The sequence below is a fragment of the Capsella rubella genome, unplaced genomic scaffold (genome assembly GCF_000375325.1).
Source record: "Capsella rubella cultivar Monte Gargano unplaced genomic scaffold, Caprub1_0 scaffold_1, whole genome shotgun sequence".
Lineage (NCBI taxonomy): Eukaryota > Viridiplantae > Streptophyta > Magnoliopsida > Brassicales > Brassicaceae > Capsella > Capsella rubella.
In genome coordinates, this window is record NW_006238923.1 from 3,688,506 (window position 1) to 3,708,017 (window position 19,512).

The 19,512-nt window shown below is 38.0% G+C and overlaps 7 protein-coding genes across 12 annotated transcripts; 2 read left to right on the plus strand and 5 right to left on the minus strand.

The window, feature by feature from the left end:
• Positions 1 to 804: 804 nt before the first annotated feature.
• Positions 805 to 2,291, plus strand: LOC17900816. Its single transcript, XM_023776877.1, has 3 exons — positions 805 to 1,128; positions 1,222 to 1,331; positions 1,426 to 2,291. Exons 1-3 carry the CDS (start codon positions 879 to 881, stop codon positions 2,053 to 2,055), a joined length of 990 nt encoding a protein of 329 aa, XP_023632645.1. The 5' UTR covers positions 805 to 878; the 3' UTR covers positions 2,056 to 2,291.
• LOC17896946 lies at positions 2,284 to 3,103 on the minus strand. The gene has a single exon (XM_006305784.2). The coding sequence runs from the start codon at positions 3,101 to 3,103 to the stop codon at positions 2,372 to 2,374; it is 732 nt and encodes a 243-aa protein (XP_006305846.2). The 3' UTR covers positions 2,284 to 2,371.
• A 298-nt stretch (positions 3,104 to 3,401) lies between these two features.
• On the minus strand, positions 3,402 to 7,895 carry LOC17899869. Of its 3 annotated transcripts, none has more exons than XM_023776798.1 (9): positions 7,521 to 7,895; positions 7,127 to 7,381; positions 6,575 to 6,674; positions 5,578 to 5,634; positions 4,947 to 5,073; positions 4,756 to 4,838; positions 4,487 to 4,542; positions 4,293 to 4,389; positions 3,402 to 3,940 (listed from the first exon to the last, which is right to left on the minus strand). In XM_023776798.1, exons 2-9 carry the CDS (start codon positions 7,342 to 7,344, stop codon positions 3,884 to 3,886), a joined length of 795 nt encoding a protein of 264 aa, XP_023632566.1. In that variant the 5' UTR covers positions 7,345 to 7,381; positions 7,521 to 7,895; the 3' UTR covers positions 3,402 to 3,883. The 3 variants fall into 3 exon arrangements, with proteins under 3 accessions (XP_023632566.1, XP_023632565.1, XP_023632568.1); XM_023776797.1 differs by having other exon boundaries at positions 4,487 to 4,548; XM_023776800.1 differs by having other exon boundaries at positions 4,487 to 4,548; positions 4,947 to 5,052; positions 7,521 to 7,893.
• A 417-nt stretch (positions 7,896 to 8,312) lies between these two features.
• LOC17899102 (15-cis-zeta-carotene isomerase, chloroplastic) lies at positions 8,313 to 10,387 on the minus strand. The gene is made up of 4 exons (XM_006305080.2): positions 9,829 to 10,387; positions 9,580 to 9,726; positions 9,263 to 9,472; positions 8,313 to 8,828 (listed from the first exon to the last, which is right to left on the minus strand). The coding sequence occupies exons 1-4, from the start codon at positions 10,234 to 10,236 to the stop codon at positions 8,493 to 8,495; spliced, it is 1,101 nt and encodes a 366-aa protein (XP_006305142.1). The 5' UTR covers positions 10,237 to 10,387; the 3' UTR covers positions 8,313 to 8,492.
• A 406-nt stretch (positions 10,388 to 10,793) lies between these two features.
• On the minus strand, positions 10,794 to 13,516 carry LOC17897927 (eukaryotic translation initiation factor 3 subunit H). The gene is made up of 12 exons (XM_006304809.2): positions 13,347 to 13,516; positions 13,148 to 13,227; positions 12,868 to 12,984; positions 12,666 to 12,769; positions 12,513 to 12,579; positions 12,107 to 12,240; positions 11,976 to 12,024; positions 11,770 to 11,841; positions 11,578 to 11,679; positions 11,425 to 11,492; positions 11,112 to 11,264; positions 10,794 to 11,032 (listed from the first exon to the last, which is right to left on the minus strand). Exons 1-12 carry the CDS (start codon positions 13,354 to 13,356, stop codon positions 10,975 to 10,977), a joined length of 1,014 nt encoding a protein of 337 aa, XP_006304871.1. The 5' UTR covers positions 13,357 to 13,516; the 3' UTR covers positions 10,794 to 10,974.
• A 1,251-nt stretch (positions 13,517 to 14,767) lies between these two features.
• Positions 14,768 to 17,666, plus strand: LOC17898524 (inactive leucine-rich repeat receptor-like serine/threonine-protein kinase At1g60630). Its single transcript, XM_006305889.2, has 2 exons — positions 14,768 to 16,661; positions 16,803 to 17,666. Exons 1-2 carry the CDS (start codon positions 15,335 to 15,337, stop codon positions 17,462 to 17,464), a joined length of 1,989 nt encoding a protein of 662 aa, XP_006305951.1. The 5' UTR covers positions 14,768 to 15,334; the 3' UTR covers positions 17,465 to 17,666.
• Positions 17,646 to 19,294, minus strand: LOC111832526 (cytochrome c oxidase assembly factor 5). Of its 4 annotated transcripts, none has more exons than XM_023789317.1 (4): positions 19,181 to 19,294; positions 18,395 to 18,463; positions 18,200 to 18,304; positions 17,646 to 17,991 (listed from the first exon to the last, which is right to left on the minus strand). In XM_023789317.1, the coding sequence occupies exons 2-4, from the start codon at positions 18,461 to 18,463 to the stop codon at positions 17,950 to 17,952; spliced, it is 216 nt and encodes a 71-aa protein (XP_023645085.1). In that variant the 5' UTR covers positions 19,181 to 19,294; the 3' UTR covers positions 17,646 to 17,949. The 4 variants fall into 4 exon arrangements, with proteins under 4 accessions (XP_023645085.1, XP_023645084.1, XP_023645086.1 ...); XM_023789316.1 differs by having other exon boundaries at positions 18,395 to 18,468; positions 19,181 to 19,292; XM_023789318.1 differs by lacking the exon at positions 19,181 to 19,294 and adding an exon at positions 18,805 to 19,156 and having other exon boundaries at positions 17,646 to 17,987; positions 18,395 to 18,468.
• Between the last annotated feature and the right edge of the window lie 218 nt (positions 19,295 to 19,512).

Genomic DNA, 19,512 nt, shown 5'->3' on the forward strand with positions numbered 1-19,512 from the left:
TTTTAATTCCTTTATCCAAAAAGAAAAGATATACATTTATTAAGATATGCTGTTATTGGTATGTAAAAACTAAAAAGAGGGACACCTAATATATTGGAATTCAATTATACCATACTGCTCTTTTAATTGCTTATTTTCTTAACTGCATCAACTTAGTTACTTATTTTTATTTATTTTAAAAAATAACTTTTACATAGTTGATTTTTTAAATCACATAAAAATATAATATATGCAACTAATTTATTTAAATGAGTGATTAAAAATTATCATTTGTTCATTGCTTCTTTGAGTGATTTCACAAGTTCAATATTTTATTATTTATAAAGAATATATTTTTGATTACCTGCAAAAAAAAAAAAACAAATTCATTACCCACGCTTTTTCAAAACTGATTACCCGCGTTGTATCAAAACTAACTAGGGGTGATTTTTTTGAATAACTGATTACCCGCGTTATGTTTGAAAACAATTAACTTATATTTTAAGATAGATAATTTTTTTCCCACCCAAAAAAAAAGATAGATAATTTTTTTAATCAAAAAGATAGATAAATTTTAACATGGAAAAATACATAATAATTGTCTTTGTATCAAAGATTTGATAAATAGATAAACATCACCACATCTAGTGAGTAAAATATTTTCAAAAGAAGAAACTACTATACATTAGCTATCATTAAATGAAAATCTATCAAATCATATCTTCTTGTAAGGAAACAACAGGACAGATAGAATAGATCTAATATAAATATGTTGTGTGATCATGTTTTTACGTATCTCACACACCATAACCTTTCGCTTGTAGCTTCTTCTGTTCAAAGTTGGTTGAGCCAACCCTCCTCTTTTGTTTTCTTCTTCCTCAAGACAACTCACTCTTGCAATGGCAAAGCAGCCAAAGGGGAACGTGCTCGACCACCAGCAGCAGAATCTCGACCCTGAGAACCCTCATCAAGCTTCTCCATCTTCCGGTCGGAGCAGCTGTTGCTTTGCTCTGCCGGGTTTCTTTAGTGTCCGATGTCTCATCGTTGTGGTCCTAAGCTGTGCTATCCTTTTCTCTGCGATCTTCTGCCTTTTCCCGTGGCGTCGATCGGTGCCTCATTCCCAGCCTGATAATACAGTTCAACTCAATGGTAAGCGTCTTTCAACAAAAAAAAGTTTGATACTTTTACCAGATTTTAGAAGAATCCTTATTGATTGGTTTCAGAATTGTCTTAAACCTGCAGCTACAGTACAAGCTTACTTTAAACTTAGCAAACCAGTTTCTGAGGTTATTCCTCATAAAGGAGAACTTGAGGATCAAATCTATTGGAGCATCGGTGTTGGGAACACAAAGGTATATAAAACATTTTCTCAAAAACTTATGCAATGTAGTGTTTCGATTTCTCTACTCTTATGATAGGTATAATAATCCAGTTACTGTTGAACAGGTGACTGTTCTGTCTCTGCAACAGTCAGGGGCATCTCACTATACTGATGTGGAGTTTTCAATCGTACCTGTCTCTAACGACTCTTCAACAATCAGAAACTTGTTAAGTTCAGTGCGATCATCTTTTATTAAGCTGTATGCTGAAATGTCGACGCTGAATCTGGCCACGGGAATTTTTGGGGAGCCAACTTCTTTTGAGGTTTTGAAATTTCCTGGCGGAATCACTGCATATCCCAGTGGATCTACGCCTGTCTCTGAGCTTGTAGTGATAAAGCTTAACTTTACACTCAATAGTTCAATATCCGAGATACGAGATGGCAAGGGTCAACAACTAAATGGTATACTTCGTCGTCAGTTCAGTTTGGATTCACCTGACAGATGTTATTCCCAGTTCACAAATGAACAAGGATCGACAGTATCTCCACCGGTAATTGTTCAGTTTTCTGTTGTCACAACCATGAATCAGCAGAGATTGGACCATTTTGCAGACATGTTTCAAGCATCTAGCGCTAAAAATCTCGGTCTAAACAACTCGGTTTTTGGTGAAGTCAAGAGTATGACTTTCTCAACATACCTGGAGCACAAAACTCCTCATCTTTCTGTGGTGATGGCACCAACGCCAAGTTCTTGATTCCCTTCTCTCTATGAAGTCGTTATATGAAGCTTCTTACTGAATTGGCAAAGCAGTTTCTCTTTTCATCTTTATGGGACCTAATCATTAGTTTTACAATGTTGCTTCCCTTCTCTGCTGCCCATCTTTTTCTTCTTAGTATGTTTCTGGCTGAATCTAGTTAGCTTTAGAACTAATGGTCTCATCCTTGTTGTATGAAACAAAGTTCTTTATTCTAATGAGATTCAACTTGAGTTTACTTACTTCGATTTAATTGCTTAAAACAATCAATCTATTAATACAACAGGGGATTTCAGATTTTGCATATATATTGAGTTTATAAAGCCTCCATATGGTTTGTCACAAACAGAATATCGCCATTTACTTTGAACTGATTTAGCTCTTCCTCTAGCCTCTTAATTACTTCATCTTTCTCTGCAAGAGACTCTAGCAATGTTCTATTCTCTCTACTAAGAGCTTGAAATTGGCTGATGATTCTATCTATCTGCACTTCAATGGCTTCATCACTAAGCTCAAAAGCAGTCTCCACAACCCTCAGAACCCGCCACAAACTCACCACCACGATGAACCCGGTCCCTTTCTTCTCAAGTAGCACCTGGAGAATCAGAGCTACAATCGCAAGTGCACCATCCATTACACAACCTGGTTGCATGAAGAATGATTTCCCCATTGCAATAGCCAGAGCCATGGATTTAACGGCGAGAATGATCAGAATCGTGGTTCCTCCCCAACGGAACCATTCATTCTCTGTTTCAGCTTTCTTGTCTGATGTGCAGGAGAGCAGAGAAGAAGATAATTCAAGGGACGTTAAGATGATGTCAAGAGAGAGCAAGAAGATGGTGAAAAGATGAACTTGATATGACTCTAGGAACTCTGATAAAGTGATTCTCCATTGTTGTTTGATGGAGATGAGTACTTGTTGTTGTTGTTGTTGTTTTGGGGAGAAGATGCAGAGTTGTCGCCACTTTTGCCGTCTGCACCAACTCCTTATTAGGTTTTGGATGGAGAATTCGACATGTTCAGCTGTTCCGGTACTAATAGAATTCATCGAGAGATATAAAAATTTAGGAAGTTGTTGGTAAATTGATGATATGAGCTTTAAAGCAAGACAAGCACAAAAAAATGGGTTTAGGAAATTTAGGAAAGATGACTTGAAAGGCAAGTGAGCTTGAGGTGTGTTGCAAGCTAGTTTAGTTTATTTATTGTTCACTTATAAGAAGATTCCTAATTTGACGCGAATAGTGCAGAGAGATATCAAAATACTGTAAAATAATGTAAAGTCACAAGTTACGACTGAAGATTCTGCAAACATTATAACAATGAATTGAGAAAGGTGACGACACGTATATACAATGATTTGTATCACAGCACGTTATAAACCATGAAAATGAAGAATATGTACCTAGTGGATAACAAATTATTACCTTAACTAGAATTTGTATTACACATAATCGGCCTTTGAAGACCTACTCAGAAGAACTGTTATTATACTAATTTAAGCATCAACAAGATTACAGCAAAAGACTTTTGAGTTCCATCAACCTATGCCATCTTCTAATTGAATTTCAAGGAATTCTATGTTTGATCCAGGGCCAAAGCATTTTGTGGTGGCCAAAGATTTTACCTTGGCCTTAGAGGGAGTGTAGTTCATTCTTCTCTGTCAAATTACCCGAGAGCACAAGGATTTTACCAATACCGATTGTTGTATCTCGTGTCCTGAAGCGGTGTCTGCAGTTGATAACATTCCCATGTCGTTCACGGAAACATTTCCACGTACTAGGTACTTGTGCTATTAACTTTAGCATCGGTCAAAATCCGGCTTTCCCCATCAACTTCTCGGCTCTTGCTTCAGGTGGACGCTTGGTGGAATGGTGTAAGATAACGGCTGTGAGACAAGGGAAACAATCAACTTAACATCAGACATGACCAGCTTCCAAGGGAAATGCTCAGAGATCCATAAAATGAAGAACAACATTAATGGTTTATATTTTCATATCTTTTTTATCTTAATGTGTTTCATTCCTAGCTCTGCTCTGCTAGAGTATCAACTCACTTTCTTAGCATGATGCAAGGAAAGTATTTTTCCAAGATTAGATTAATTTGTCAACTCAGTTTCTTAACAACTCAGTCTCTTAACACTTTTACTCTTTTAGAGTCAAGAAGCTCTGATTATTTGAGGTCACACGGAGAACTTTTCAGGAATAACTATTTTGACATATCACAGCAAATTCTGTTACCTGTGTTGTACTCGATAATAAACTGCTTGCAAGTTCTTCATTAATTGAAACGGGCAGAGCCGGCATCCGACTCATGATACCAGGCATCTCCTTCATACTGCAGAAGAAAGTAAGAGTTTAGTAATTGAAAGGAAAAGAAAACAGATGTAATATCTCAATTGGGAGAACCAAAAAAATGCTATAGATCCACATACTCAGTCAGAATGGCGCTGATATTATTTCTTGCCTGATAAAAGAGACTGATGTTATCCTGCAGCTGTATGCACTAAGTTAGGATATCTGTGTGCAAATTACATAGCAACGGATAACGAGGAAACCCAACCCAACAGCATCGAATTCTTTTCGAAAGAATAACTAAGCATGTGGGAAATTTGGTATACAATGTCCTATTTAACTTTTCTGACAATTTCGGTCCGTCAATCTTCTCCCAAACTAGCCCCACAAGATTGCACGAATAAATTACCTTCCATGCAGAGAGGTTGTTAGAAATTTGACTTAAAGCTTGAGCATTTTGCTGCAGAAGATCCATTACTGCATCACTTAAACCTGAGAAAAAGAGTTCAATAAAGGAACCTAGCTGACAATTCTATTTTATTTCCTTTTTAGACCACAAAACCTAGAAGAAGAGCAAATAATTAAAAAAGAGCACTAGACCTTCAAAAGGCATGCGTGAACTGTGGCACATATTGTTCATCACATACAAAGCATTTTGTCGTGGCACATTGGATAGCATGTTCAGTTCTGGGGATGTATCCACCACCTTACCATGAAGAAGCATGGTCTTTAGAACCAAATTCAAAAGCAAAGAAGTTCATAAGACCCAGCAAAGAGAATGTGCATGATATGAAACATACACTAACCCTTTAATCCTTTATCAATAAATGTCATAACATTTATCATAATACCCTATAAATATCAATACTAATATGACCACAAGCTCAGATACTGATGTTAAGTAGCATATGCTAGTACTTCTGCATAGTTGGATCCATATCATTTGCTACCCATGAGTCATTGAAAAATCAATAAGAAACTTCATTGATTGTCCAGTAATTTACAACAAACACCAAACGTGCTCATGGCAAACCCACCATACAAATTATTTAGGAAGTTATAGTTTAGGTTCTTCGTTGAAAAATACTACCGCTAGAACAGATTTGCATAAGTGAATATCACATCTGTGGGAGAATCTCTTTTAACCCAAAAAGTAAATGAGCCCACCTAGCTCCACTGATTTATTAACTGGTACATATGATACAAGAAAGGTTCAGGTGGCCAAGCATACCTTCCTATTGATAAGGTTCTTAGCGGCATTAATGTCTTCCTTTTTCCTCCGTTTCCGCTGTAAAAATAGATGCCCAAATTAGCCAAGAGAAACTTAAAAATCATAATATATATCAAGTGAAAGATGAAATAAAGAACAAGCACTAGATGAAAAGAAAAAGGCAGTCTTTTTGGGACTCTTATGTTTGATTACATCATATATCTGATTGAAAACTCAAGTCAATTATGACAGGACAGAGACATGAAGGAAATGGTAATATGATGATAATAAAGCATTTACTTCATTAATTCATTTTGTTCCAATTTATTATGCAAACAAAAAAAGAATTAACATTATTGATGTATGTACCCATGCTGTGGGCAAAATAATCATTAAGAAAAACTCCACAAAATTTTTATAACTTCTGATCAAAGATAACATGCCAACATAAGTTTCTTAAACTCCAAAAGGTCTACGATCAGTCTCGGCCATCACCCATAAAAGCAATATCTATGTCAGGATAACTACAGAAATAATTAAGAAAAAGCTTTAGGCTTATTTCCTTTTCCAACAATTCCCTCCACAATCATGGATTCAAAAGCTAATAAAAAGACTGATCTAGCGTCAGCAATACTTTTCATTTTCTCTTTTTGGTCATCCTTTACCAGTCTTTAGACAATCTTTACGATATGGCAGAGAGACTTTTCATCAATAGAACCTCTAAGCTTCTTTTAGTGTAGGACTTTATCTTTATGACAAAGCACACACAAAAAGTTGCATCATCATGCTGATATCCTCATATATAGCATATCCTTATAACAGTGATAGAGATATCCCTACTCCAATATCAGCCACATGCGATTTGAAATAGAATGCTAGAAATCGCTAAGCAATTCTCTAGAAGAAAAGTATTCTCTAGCAAGCAAAACGAACATGACAAATAGCTCAGGAACAGACAAGAAGTATGAACACAGCTCAAGGAAACTTAACCAAAACCAAGACAACATCACAAACTTACCGTCATCCATCTACACCTCAATGCTACATCCCTTACAGTCTTATCTGGTAGAGTTGCAGCGATCTTTACGTACTTTGAAATTTTCGGTTCATCTTTCAATCTACAAACGGTAAAAATAAAGATGTCAAACAAATACAGAACAACAAGCTACAGACTTTTAAGAACCCCAAAGTAACCTGAAAACAATCTCAGCTAAGTATAGTACAAAATCAGTATGAGAAAGGATATACTTAGAGCAACCTGAACTGACTAATGGTCCCAACCGCTAAGAAATAAACGTAATATTACGTTTCATGGAAACACAAAGGCGATACTTTATATTGGAAGGAACAAAGGAACATACTTTAATAGTCCACCATTGAGAATATAATGTGCCCACTAGTATTTCTTATAAAACAATTCCCGATTACAACTTTATGGTTTTTGGGTTTTTGTAAAAAATATAATCATAGTTCGAAAAGCTACGAATGAACAAGACACTTTGCAGATTTAAAAAAAGGAAGAAAAGAAATGGAAATATCCAAAATACCAAACAAATACGAAAATACCTACTTTGCAAGGCCGTTCTCCAATACATACTGCTCCTCAACGGACCAATCCATAACCAAAGCAGATTCTTGTTTGACTCCAGCCACCGGAGCCGACGAATCAACAGCCGGGTGAAGAAACCCGGAGGCACCGTTAATCGCATTTATACTGTAATTCGTCGGAAAGACAAGACCGGTGGTGCTGGAACTAGGAACGCAGTGATTATTATCCATTGGAATCATTCCTTAACAGAGCTGATGTTATTGAAGCTGATTTGAGCTGCGAGGATGCCCACAAAGATATCAAATTTAGGGTTTTAGCAATTCAGTATTCAGCAGCATGGAAGCAAATTATAAAAAAAATTAAAAACAAAAAGCGATTAAAAAGAGAAATATATATAATAAGATGAGCAACTCGCCTCAGATTTGGCATCAACAAAGGAGAAAGAGCACTCCGGAAGGTACAGAAAGCTCTAATCAGCGCCGTAATTAGAGATGTAACCGACCCAAGAGAGAGAGAACACGTCGGAGACAGCTCCGAGATGCTCCCGGAGAGCAGCAAGAGCTGGAGATCAAGAGATACGATTTAAGAAGAAAAAGATCAGAGAGAGTAGTGGCAGCAAATTGCAAATTGCAAACTCCAAAGGGGGAGAGGAAGAGAGAGAGAAGAGAGAGTGTTTGTTTAGTAGTAATTGGTTGTTGTTTGTTTTGTATCGGTCCTCTGTTTTTGCAGAGAGCCACTTTGCTTTGTTGTATTCAATATGCCTTTGCCTTTATGATTTTGGCCCTCTCTTTGGAGCTTTTCTTTTTTTTATATTTATAATTGGTTCTCTTTAGTAATAAAATTTAGAGTTTTATCAAATAAAATCTTAATATATATATAAAAAATTGAGTTTATACCAATGAGCCTTGTTAACTTTAGTATCTAAGGCATCAAAATATCAATCTAGATTTGGATGGGAGATGTTGGCATATCAGTTAAAATTAGATTCATTTCCAATTGTAACTAAACAAACATCAAAAGTTAAATTGGTCTTCTATTAGTATATATAGTATAGTGGTGGGCGTCAGAGTCCCCCATGACATCTGAGTGGCATTCATCATATACAGTCAAGTTTTACGGGTGATAAATATTCTTTAACCATTAGCCAATAATCAAAACCCACTTGCTGGTTCGAACCTAACAGAGTGGTTACTGTTGTCCCAAACAGTGTTGCTGCATACTTCAACTTTTCATTAACTCAACTGTTTTGGCTACAAATTGCTACAGCTTTAGTTTTGATAGCTTCTTGTATACATTGTTCTTTTTCATAAAATAAGATATACATTGTTGTTCCCTGAGAAGTTTTTATGATCTTCCTCTGACCAGTGCAACTAAAGAATTAAAGAAACTACCAATGAAGCCTAAAGCTTGCACCTTGCATCAGGGGGTGAGCAAAATATGCCCCAACCGTTAACGCAGTGATTGCAAGATACGGCAACCGAACAAACTCTTTGTAGTAATCCTCAGGTAAAACTTGGCGTCCTTCGAAGATGGCAGCAAAAGGAATCACGCTTGTTCTCTTCTTGATGCTTTCAAAAGCTTCTCCATACCTTTTAGCTAATCTCCTGTCTCCATTCCATGCCCCAAACAAATGGTGTGCAATCAAACCCAGAGAAGCTGATGCAGCTACTGTGTTTCCTATCCAGAGAGTGTGTGCCAAACACCAAACGATTTGTCCAACCATCTGAGAATAGAAAAAAAGGGATATGCAACAATCAAGTCTCATTAACACAGCCATGTCTTGGTTCTTGAAGATGAAGAGAGAAGAGAACAAACCGAAACTCAAACTAAAAAGCCTTATATTTCAATATATCATAAAGTTTTCAAACACATGTTGAAGAGTTAAGGATCAAAAAGCAATATCAAGTAATCAATTATTGATAAAACGGAGACAGCAGAATGATAATATCTTGATTGTGCTGATGTGATGGGTATTACTAGGGAATAGCCAATAAACCAGCACATGAGTGTTTCTCATGATTGGGGTCTCATTAACACAGCTACTAATACATCTCAGTAAAGATCCAATCGGTCTATATATTTTCTGCTATATTCAGGATTAACCATTTTGAAACCAAAACAATGAAGAAATTGTGCTAGTAAGTAAATGTTCCATACCTGAGGATGTCTAGTAATTCTCATGATGCCGGTCTCCCAAAGATGCATCTTTGGTTTGTCAACAGCTGCTACCTCCAGAAGATTGAAGGTTGAAGGATAGAGAAAGAAAAAGGACACAAAATTAGCAAACCAAATAGCCTCATGGATTCCAGGAACACCCTGAAGCTGCCATAACTGTGACCCATCATATCTATGGTTTATAAAGTAAACCTGAAAGAAGAAGAACAAGGGCATTGCATAAACCATAAGAGAACTCGAACAGGTTTCTTTTTTCCATTGATCAAGAGAAAGTTTGCAAAGTACGAGATAATACTCACAATGGTGCTCATAGCTAAAGGAAGAGAGACTCCAGCAAACAAAACACGAAATGCTCGTTCACCTATAAGTTTCTCTCCTATATCCCTGAGACTAGCCAATCCACTATGTACAGTTGCAAATATGAGGATAAGCATTAACATAGCAACCTGCACAAAAAAAACAAGAGTGGTTTGAACAATCAAATAACTAAAGACTATGCCTTTCAACGAAATTGAAATTGTTTCAGTTACTGTATAGTTTCTGGATACCTCCGGTGAACCGGAGAAGCTAGAGACGGCGTCGATGTATGATTTTCCGAAACCGGTGGAATTATCAATCCATACAACGTTGAGGATGAAGAGAACAACTCCAAGGACAACACCGAAATAAACCCACGAAACAATCTTCTGTTTCCCTAATTCAAAAGCCGCAGAATCTTCACCGATCAGTAGAGTGGGACTCTCGGCGTCTGAAGCGACGGGTTGGTCTTCCCGGAGAGTGCTACGGACGAGAATTTTCCGAATTACCGGTGACGAATGAGAAAGCAAGCTGGCAGAGTTTCCGAGACGAGGATGAGCTGAGATACGGCGGGTTAAGGCGAGGTTAGGGCGGCGAGGAGAAGGAGGAAGAAGGGGAAGCGAAGGAGGACTAGAGAGAAGAAGATGATAAACCGCCATTGTTCTTGTCAGGACGAAGAAGAAGCAACGAAACGATAGCGTTTTAATGCGCTTCTTGTTTGTTGTTTTCTCTTTTTTAAGTCCAATTTAGTGATGGAAGGTTAGTGATCATTTTATGAATCTCTCCTCCTAAATTACCTTTTTTCTTGCATAGATAGATATAAAAACACCATTCCACTGAGATTTTGTAATGTGCTAAGTGGGATTTCTTAAAAAAAAGTCCAATATAAAGCTTCTAATTGCATAAAAAAAACAAAAAAAAACAAAACAAAAAATTGTTGAAGTGCTCATAGTTATTTGCTGCTGCTGCATATCATGCGAACTTCTTCATCTATCTGTGATCATATCAATTCACAAGTTATACTATAATTCAAATACTGCATGGTGTTCTTATGTAGCAGTGGTTTTCTAAATCCTAAAGCTTCTTCTTTAGGTTTTCTTTTCTTAATTGTGCAGTGTCGACGGTTTATTATCCTTAATTCCTTAAAATGTCTCGTTGGCATAATCTTTGGCATTTTACGCTTTCGTTTAAGGACTTAAGATAGTATCATTCGCTGTAATAAAATCAAAGGACCGATATCAGATAAATCTTTCAAGATTTCAATCATTTTCATTATGCATAAGACTTGACAACAAAAATTTTAAACTTTCAGGGAAAAAAACAAATGTAGGATCTGTTCTACCAACCGACTCTCTCACTTTCTTGGCTCGAACACAAAAACTTGGGTAGTCTTACAATCAGTTTTCGTGCAATGCTTTGGTCAGGTAAAGCCTGCTGAAGTTCTGCCCAGCCACTCTGCATAGCAACGGGTAGACACATTTTTAGTCTCTTTCCAAGCTAGAAAGAGTTATAAAGAGTAAGGCCGAGAACATACCCATTGATTTGGCCACAGAAGTTTGAGACTTGGTTTGTGATGAGGAAACTCTCTAGCCTTGATGGTTCAGGGATTGGCTTAAAGATTGGGTTTGAAGGATCCTCTTCGGGTAAAGGCTCTTCTCCAGCTGATTTACGAGCCATGTTCTCCGTCCTATAAACCAAACCTCTTAGTTATCTTGAAGAACAACAATACGAGCAAAATCTTAACAAAATAGTTATAAGACATTCTCTACACTTGTAACTAAAATTTTAGGAGGGAGTAGAACTAGAATCAAGAGAACAAAAAGATTTCTGCTGATAAATCGACCTACCTTCTCTTCTGAAGCCAGGCTTGCTGTTGCGCCTGCTGACGAGACAGGTTCCGGTAGTAATATTGGAACTGAAAGAACAAATTAAGATATTGCGTTAAGACTGTTCTGACTTCTGAGGATAACAATTGAACAAGAGTAAAGAATAAGCCACACCTTTTGCTGTTCCATAGATAAGTCATCCATGCATTTAATCAAAAACTCCATATTGTTCTCAAGGAAAGGAATAGTTGATGAGTGTAGACGATCATAATCGCCCTAGAAAAGAAAAAAGACAGAAGTATTACAAGTCAAAAACTGGAATACTGACAGCATACGAGGATCACTATCCAGATTCTAGTATTGTACCTGTGAGACAGGTGTATCAGTCTCCAGCTCGGTCATAAAGGCACTGACAAGTGCAGAGTTTGAAACCTTGATCTGCCAAAAGAAAGTTATCGACATTGAAACCAATTTTTCTGTCAGAGGAACATATATCAGGAAACAGGTCCAACCTATTTACTTAAAAAGATTAGTTGGTAAGACTATAACATAGAAGAGAGCAAGGGGCTTACAGGTATTTCCTCGAAAATATCCATCCAGGAGAAATTTTTCTCTCTCAACCTAATATAGATAGTAAATAAAATATTACAACTATCCAATGTGGCTCATCAAACCTAGATTTTTAATGGATCAAGATACATACTTCTCGCCAGTAAAGTTTCCGCCTCGGTACAACTCCATAAAGGAATCTGAAAGCTTCAATGCCTTCAAAGCTAAAACGCCTAGGTCAGCTTTAGAGGGATCATATATGATGCACACACACCTCTTGATGTTTTCCTGTTAACAAGAAGTAATAATTTCTTAAAGTTCATCTCTTGATTTTGCATAGGATTTGTAACAGATTTGCGAAAAAAAAGTCCCTGCATATATTTTCGTGGTCCGATTACACATTACAATCAACTATTACACTAGAATCGATGCCAATATACCTATTGTATACTAGACTAGCCATGCTATACATTTAAATTCCCAGCATAACATATGAATAGATCAAATTCAGAATATAGAATGTTATAATTACATGATAGAGATGATCTCGGAATAAGTACCTGGTAATTCATGAAGGTCTCAATAAGTTCCAAAGTCTGATAGGAACCAAGAACTGTAGATTGATACCTGAAGAAATTTAGGCAGATCTTATACACATCCACCAAAAAAATATATAACAAGTGAACTCAGACTGATGACATTAAAAAACCTACCACCCAACAGTGTTGTTGTCAACATTAACCTCCCTCAGGCACCTCATCATCTCAAGCTGATAATTCGCACCATCAGCTTCAATTTCCTCATCATCATCCCTGACCTGTCCTCGTTTAAGATACAAATCGGAGTAAATTCAGATGGACATCAATCATGGAATAACTCTTAAATCATTACAATGCGTGAAATTCTTCAACATACCGGGAAAGGAAAACAATTGGTAACTTCAAGGACGCTACCAACATCAAGTCCAAGAAGCTGTCCAGTGACAAGCGTTGGTGCAAACTCCTTGCAGTGTTTGATTATCTTCAACACAGCCTATCACATAAACATACAAAATCCTCATTATCACAGCTTCCATCAAATAATAATCGGAATTCCAAACATGTAAAAGGAATGGTGACATTACGAGACCAATCACACCGTAGGAAACTCCGAAATGAACCTTAAATCATAAAATCAGAGAGTATGAAGACGTTACCAATCCTTCGATCTGAACAACTCTAAGCGGAGGAGCTACAACCTCATCCTTGGATATGGCCTGCAAGAACGACCTAGCCGCTACAGAAACAAACCACGGAAGCAACTCAGCACGTCATAAAACAGAAATCGAGAAACACAGAACGCTAAATTCGGAGCTAGCGTGTAAGTGAAGAACGGTTAGGCAAAAGTGTACTCACTGGTTGCCATTGAAATAGTCTCTGGTGAAAGTGAAGCTTCCTAGGTCAAGGACTTCGATTCTCCGCCGTGAAACCCTAACGATGTGATATTTTTCAGCCGGCGGCGGAGATGAGCTAGAGAAAAAAAAAAGGCTTTATGTGATTTTGATAGGGCTTCTTCTCGCGGATTCACAAACAAGAAAATTGAGAGACCAAAAAAAAAAAAAAAAGGTTTCTCAACAGAAATTGCAAAAGGAGCCCTCAAAAATGAGATACTTGCTGAATGACCCTAATTGTTTTCAGAGTACAATAAGGATGATGGACCACCCAGCCCATGGACCTGACCTATAATGCTATTCTATCGTAAAAAGGCCAAGAGAATATTGTACATTTAAACATCATGGGCCATATACAGTACATCTAAAACAGAGAAAAACAAAACAGTCATGCAAGAATCCAAAACTTCTAGAATTTTTTCCCTCCAAATTCCATCTGTTTAATTAGGGGTGAAGTCGAAAATAAGGACTAATTCAAAGTCGTATCTAATTAGAACCAACTAAGAGAAGAAGTCTATAAGACAAGACAAGAATACATGTTCGTTTCGTAAGCCCGTCCGCAAGAAAATCAACAATGTCCTAAATATACGGCAAATTGTAGAGAACAACGACCGTATGAAAATACTAAAAAAATCATACTACATCTGAATGTCGTATAGTATATTATTATTATGACTCGAAAGGCGAGAACTTGATGATGATGGAACTGAACTGAAGGTCAATGAAGTCAACAAATATATTTTGATAGCCAAAGCGAATTAAATGACTGCAGTCTCTTTAGGTGTTTGGACTGGTGGACCGCTGCTGCTAGTTAATAATAAGTATTCAAACCCAACCTTTACGTGAACTCAATTCACACCCCCCTTCTTTATTACATTTTTTTCCATTTTCATCACGCTTAAGCTAAGCAACTAATAAATTCCTAAATTAAATAAAGCTTCAACATCCTCGTTTCTAGCTTTTAACAAAGATTGAATACCAACCATGAATCCAATGCTAAATTAACAAACACATCTTTAAATTTATCTAGAAATAATAATAAAAAAAGTCATGTGAAGATTCAACAAGAAAAAAGAGGTAGAAAAAAAAAAACAATAATAAAGCAAGGGTCAATAATTGGTAGAGGAGAGGCAAGAGGAACCAGACATGAATTGAATAAAATTGAAATACAGTGTCTCTCTTTACTTTAAATTAATTCAGCCTACCACATTTCTTCTGCTCCATACCACTAAACACTTCTCTCTATAAATTTTCCGAGCAGCAGTAACTACCCTTGGCCCCAAAGCCTATCTGTCTCTGGATCTTGGCAATGTAATAACAACGATGCCAAATATAAAGACAAAAATTACCTAAATTATTATTATTATTTTTTCTCTCTTTTATTTTCTTCTCCTTCGTCTCTCCTTCATAACACCATTATTAATGGTTTAATGTGTGCTGTGCAGTTTTATACTAAATAATACTCATGAATGCATTGAAGAAGGCGCAGTGACCAGTGAGAGAGAGAGAGAGAGAGAGAAGAAAGAAAAAAAGAGAAGTTGAGGAAACAATAAAAATCAAGTTTTTCAAGCATGGCTTCACGTGATGACATCTTCCTCGACCAAGAACTTCGAGAAAAGATACTTCCAAACTGAAGTGAGAGAGAGATTTTTAATATTTCTCCTACCTCATGCTCACAACCAGACCAGTTCTTTCCGCCATTAATGAGCAGAGCTCTCTCTCTCACTTTCTTCTTCTTTCTTCTTTTGAACTTTTCCTTTTTTGCTTCGATCGAGATGCTTTAGCATAATGGGGCAGATCTGGATAGTGACTCATAATGGAAAGTGATGGCTTTGAAGAGATTCATGGGAAGCTTTTAAATATGGAAACTTCGATTTCGAACTGTATCAATCATTTCTGATTCTCTTCTGAGAGCTTGAGGAGAACAGTCACTCACTATTCGATTTGATTATAATGGCTTACTCTTCCTCTTCTTCGATTACGTTGTTGTTCCTAGTAGTCTTTGCATTTACGGTACTCTCCTGTTTCGTTGCTCCGGCGAGATCTAGCGACGTCCAAGCTTTACTCACCTTGAAATCTTCAATCGATCCGTCTAATTCGATTCCATGGCGAGGAACAGATCTCTGCAACTGGCAAGGTGTTAGAGAATGTATGGATGGGAGAGTCTCCAAGCTCGTTCTTGAGTTTTTGAATCTCACTGGCTCACTCGACGACAAGAGTTTGAACCAATTGGATCAACTCAGGGTTCTTAGTTTCAAGGCTAACTCTCTCTCCGGCTCAATCCCTAATCTCTCTGGCTTAGTCAATCTCAAATCGGTTTTTCTCAACGATAACAACTTCTCCGGCGGGTTCCCGGAGTCTCTCACGTCTCTTCACCGATTGAAAACCATTTTCCTCTCCGGAAACAGATTATCCGGTCGAATCCCTAGCTCGCTGCTTCGTCTCTCTCGACTCTACACGCTCAATGTTCAGGACAATCTCTTTCATGGTCCAATCCCTCCTCTTAACCAGACGAGTCTAAGATTCTTCAATGTATCTAACAATCAGCTCTCTGGTAAAATCCCACCGACACGAGCTCTGAAGCAGTTCGATGAGTCTTCGTTTGCCGGAAATGTCGCTCTTTGCGGCGATCAGATTCAAACTCCATGCGAAATACCGCCTGCGCCTTCTGCGAAACCAACGCCTACATCTAAGTCCAAGAAGAAGAATGCAAAGCTTATCGGAATTATAGCCGGAAGTGTAGTCGGCGGAGTACTAATCCTCATCTTCCTGTTGACGTTGCTTATTGTTTGCTGGCGACGGAAGCCACAGAGCCAAGCGCCGAGGGAAGATAGAAAAGGTAAAGGAATAGCTGAACCAGAAGGAGCTACATCTGCAGAGACAGAGAGAGACATTGAGAGAAAAGACAGAGGATTCTCATGGGAAAGAGGCGAAGAAGGAGCAGTGGGAACTCTTGTTTTCCTCGGAACAAGTGATTCAGGCGAGACGGTGGTGAGATACACCATGGAAGATCTGCTAAAAGCTTCGGCAGAGACGCTGGGAAGAGGAACATTAGGGAGCACTTACAAGGCTGTGATGGAGTCTGGGTTCATCGTTACTGTGAAGAGGCTCAAGAACGCGAGGTATCCTCGCATGGAGGAATTCAAGAGACATGTTGAGATCCTGGGACAGCTCAAACACCCAAATCTGGTGCCTCTCAGAGCCTATTTCCAAGCCAAAGAAGAACGCTTGCTCGTGTACGATTACTTCCCCAATGGCAGTCTCTTCACTCTCATCCACGGTATGTATCTAATGGGCTGAATATCCACCATTGATAGCTTCTCTCAACGTTCTTATTTATAGCAATGCATGTGATTGTCTGGGTGGAAACTTGGATGCATTCGCCAGCTTGATTGTGTTTTGTGTGTGTGTCTGTTTGTAGGAACTAGGGCTTCTGGAAGTGGGAAACCTCTTCACTGGACTTCATGCCTGAAAATAGCCGAGGACTTGGCCTCCGCTCTGCTCTACATTCATCAGAATCCTGGCCTGACTCATGGTAACTTGAAATCGTCCAATGTCTTGTTAGGTCCTGATTTCGAGTCTTGCCTCACGGATTACGGCCTCAGCACTCTCCATGACCCTGACTCGGTTGAAGAAACAAGCGCAGTCTCTCTCTTTTACAAAGCACCAGAGTGCAGAGACCCAAGAAAAGCCTCTACACAGCCCTCTGATGTCTATAGCTTCGGGGTTCTTCTTCTTGAGCTTCTAACAGGTAGAACACCATTCCAGGACCTTGTTCAAGAATACGGGTCAGATATCTCTAGATGGGTGCGTGCTGTGAGAGAGGAAGAGACTGAATCAGGCGAGGAACCGACTTCTTCAGGCAACGAAGCATCAGAGGAGAAACTTCAGGCACTTTTAAGTATTGCAACGGTTTGCGTTACCATTCAGCCCGAAAACCGGCCTGTGATGAGAGAGGTGTTGAAAATGGTGAGGGATGCAAGGGCCGAAGCACCATTCTCATCTAACAGTAGCGAACATTCACCTGGGAGATGGTCGGATACAGTTCAGAGCTTGCCAAGGGATGATCAAGTGAGCATTTAGAGAAAATGGCTGGGCCTTCTTCATTGCTTTCGTAGAATGACTCGTGTGATTCTTGAAGTAGGGTTCATAGTGTAAAGCTTCTTTTTCTTTTGTAACGCCATTTTGATTCATCGACCTTGTAGGACTTGCATAAGATATGTTGAGTTGGTCACTTTGAAATGTGGCCATTGAGTAATTGAAAGAACAGAAGAATCTTTTTTCATTCATACTTTCTTTAAACTACAAGATGATGTTCAGTAGCATCTGGTCCCATGTAATACAATTTTAAAGAGCAAAAGAAATCAAGTTGAGTATAGGAACAAGCCTAACTTGATATTGACATGGCAAGTAACTAAGTTGGTAAGACTCTGCCTCGCCCCTTCATATAGTGCTGCAACTATTAAAAATCAAAGCAATTGATAACAAAAAAGAACACAAAACAAAGCGAAAATGTGGTCTCAAGCAAACAGGTGCTCGTGCTCGGTCCCCGATATTTATCTCTTTTGTTAGTACCCTTTGTTTCCTCGAATCCTGGCTCTCATGTCTACCTAGAGAAAACACAATTCAACTTAGTCCAAGAGACTATATAATCTTTCGAACATCATCAACTAAAGAATCAATATTCTATGCTTCACAATTTTTTGATTTTTTCTCTCATGGTTGGCAAGCATACTTATCTGTGAACATCATGCATGATTCCAAAATCAAATTATCACGAAAAAATGAAGCTATTCAAGTAAAGAAAGCAAAACATACCTGTCCTCTTTTACAGTTAAAGTAGGTTTCCCTTAAGCCAACACACTCACTTGGTATACATGGGCTTTTTTCACCAGCGCAGTCCCGAATTGACCGTTTCTCGTCCTACCAAAATCCGATATAAAGATAAAGCAAATTGGTATACAGTTAACAGGTAACGAATACACTAACTAGTTCAAACATATTTTATATTACCTTGACACAGATTGAGTCACTAAGACACTTCACAAGCTCTTCAGCAAGACCCTTACAAGACTTCGCCATCTGAACTGTTCATATGCAAAAAGGTAACCAATACATCAGATCATGTTTCCAACAAATGAGTTTTCAGAATTATTGTAATGCTTAACAGCAGAGCCTCAAGGATCTACTGCAAACACTCAACAAATGCAAACAAAACATAGTCCGCAAATACCACCCAGAAGGCAGACAAATCCATCAGAGCATGTTTGTTGACAAAAGCGTTTTCAAGGTAATGCAATACTTAATCACATAGAGCCTCAAGGGAGCTGTTATGTAACACTCAACAACTACACATATCTGAAAAATCCCTCCAAACACACAAACAACTGTACATGTGTGTAACTATGAATGGTTCCACTTACCAGAAATCGCCATCATCAAGCATCGAACTCAAAGCTAACAAATTGCAGTTGAACTTCACCAAAGAAGAAAGCTTAGCTACTGTCGTATATTGGGAACAGTCTAAGAAAGTCCCATTTCGATCTAAACTCGAATAAAATCCTTCCTTCTTCCTTTTGATGATAACGAAGAATCAAAATAACTCAAACTTTTGATGAATACAAAAATCTCTCTTTTAATCAGAGATTCAAAACAAACAGAAAACCCATATGATTCCTTTGTTCTCATTTTTTGGGACTCATTTCAGAAAACTAAAAGAAAAAAAAAAGAGCACAAAGAAAAAATCAATAACAGAGAAATACAACACAGGAGACAGAAGAATTTGGGTTTCTGACTTACCGGCGACAGAGAGTAAGAAACGGATCAATATGTCGACGAAGAAGACCCAAAGAAAGAAAGAGGTTTTTCGAAAGGGTTTGGTTTTCTACAATTCGGCCTTGCGATTGCGGATCAGCGTGGCTCTCTGCACATCGGTCAACTCAATTTTAGTTCGGTTTAGCAAATATGGAATAACCGAGAAAAAACCGAAATATTTAGGTTTGACTTTGATCGGATTCTCAATTCAAATTCGGGTTAACAACAAAATTATCTTTCAGCTCTCTTCCGGTTTAGTGCACATATGTAGTTATCTCCTTCTCAATTACATAATTAAATTTATTTATACTTTTACT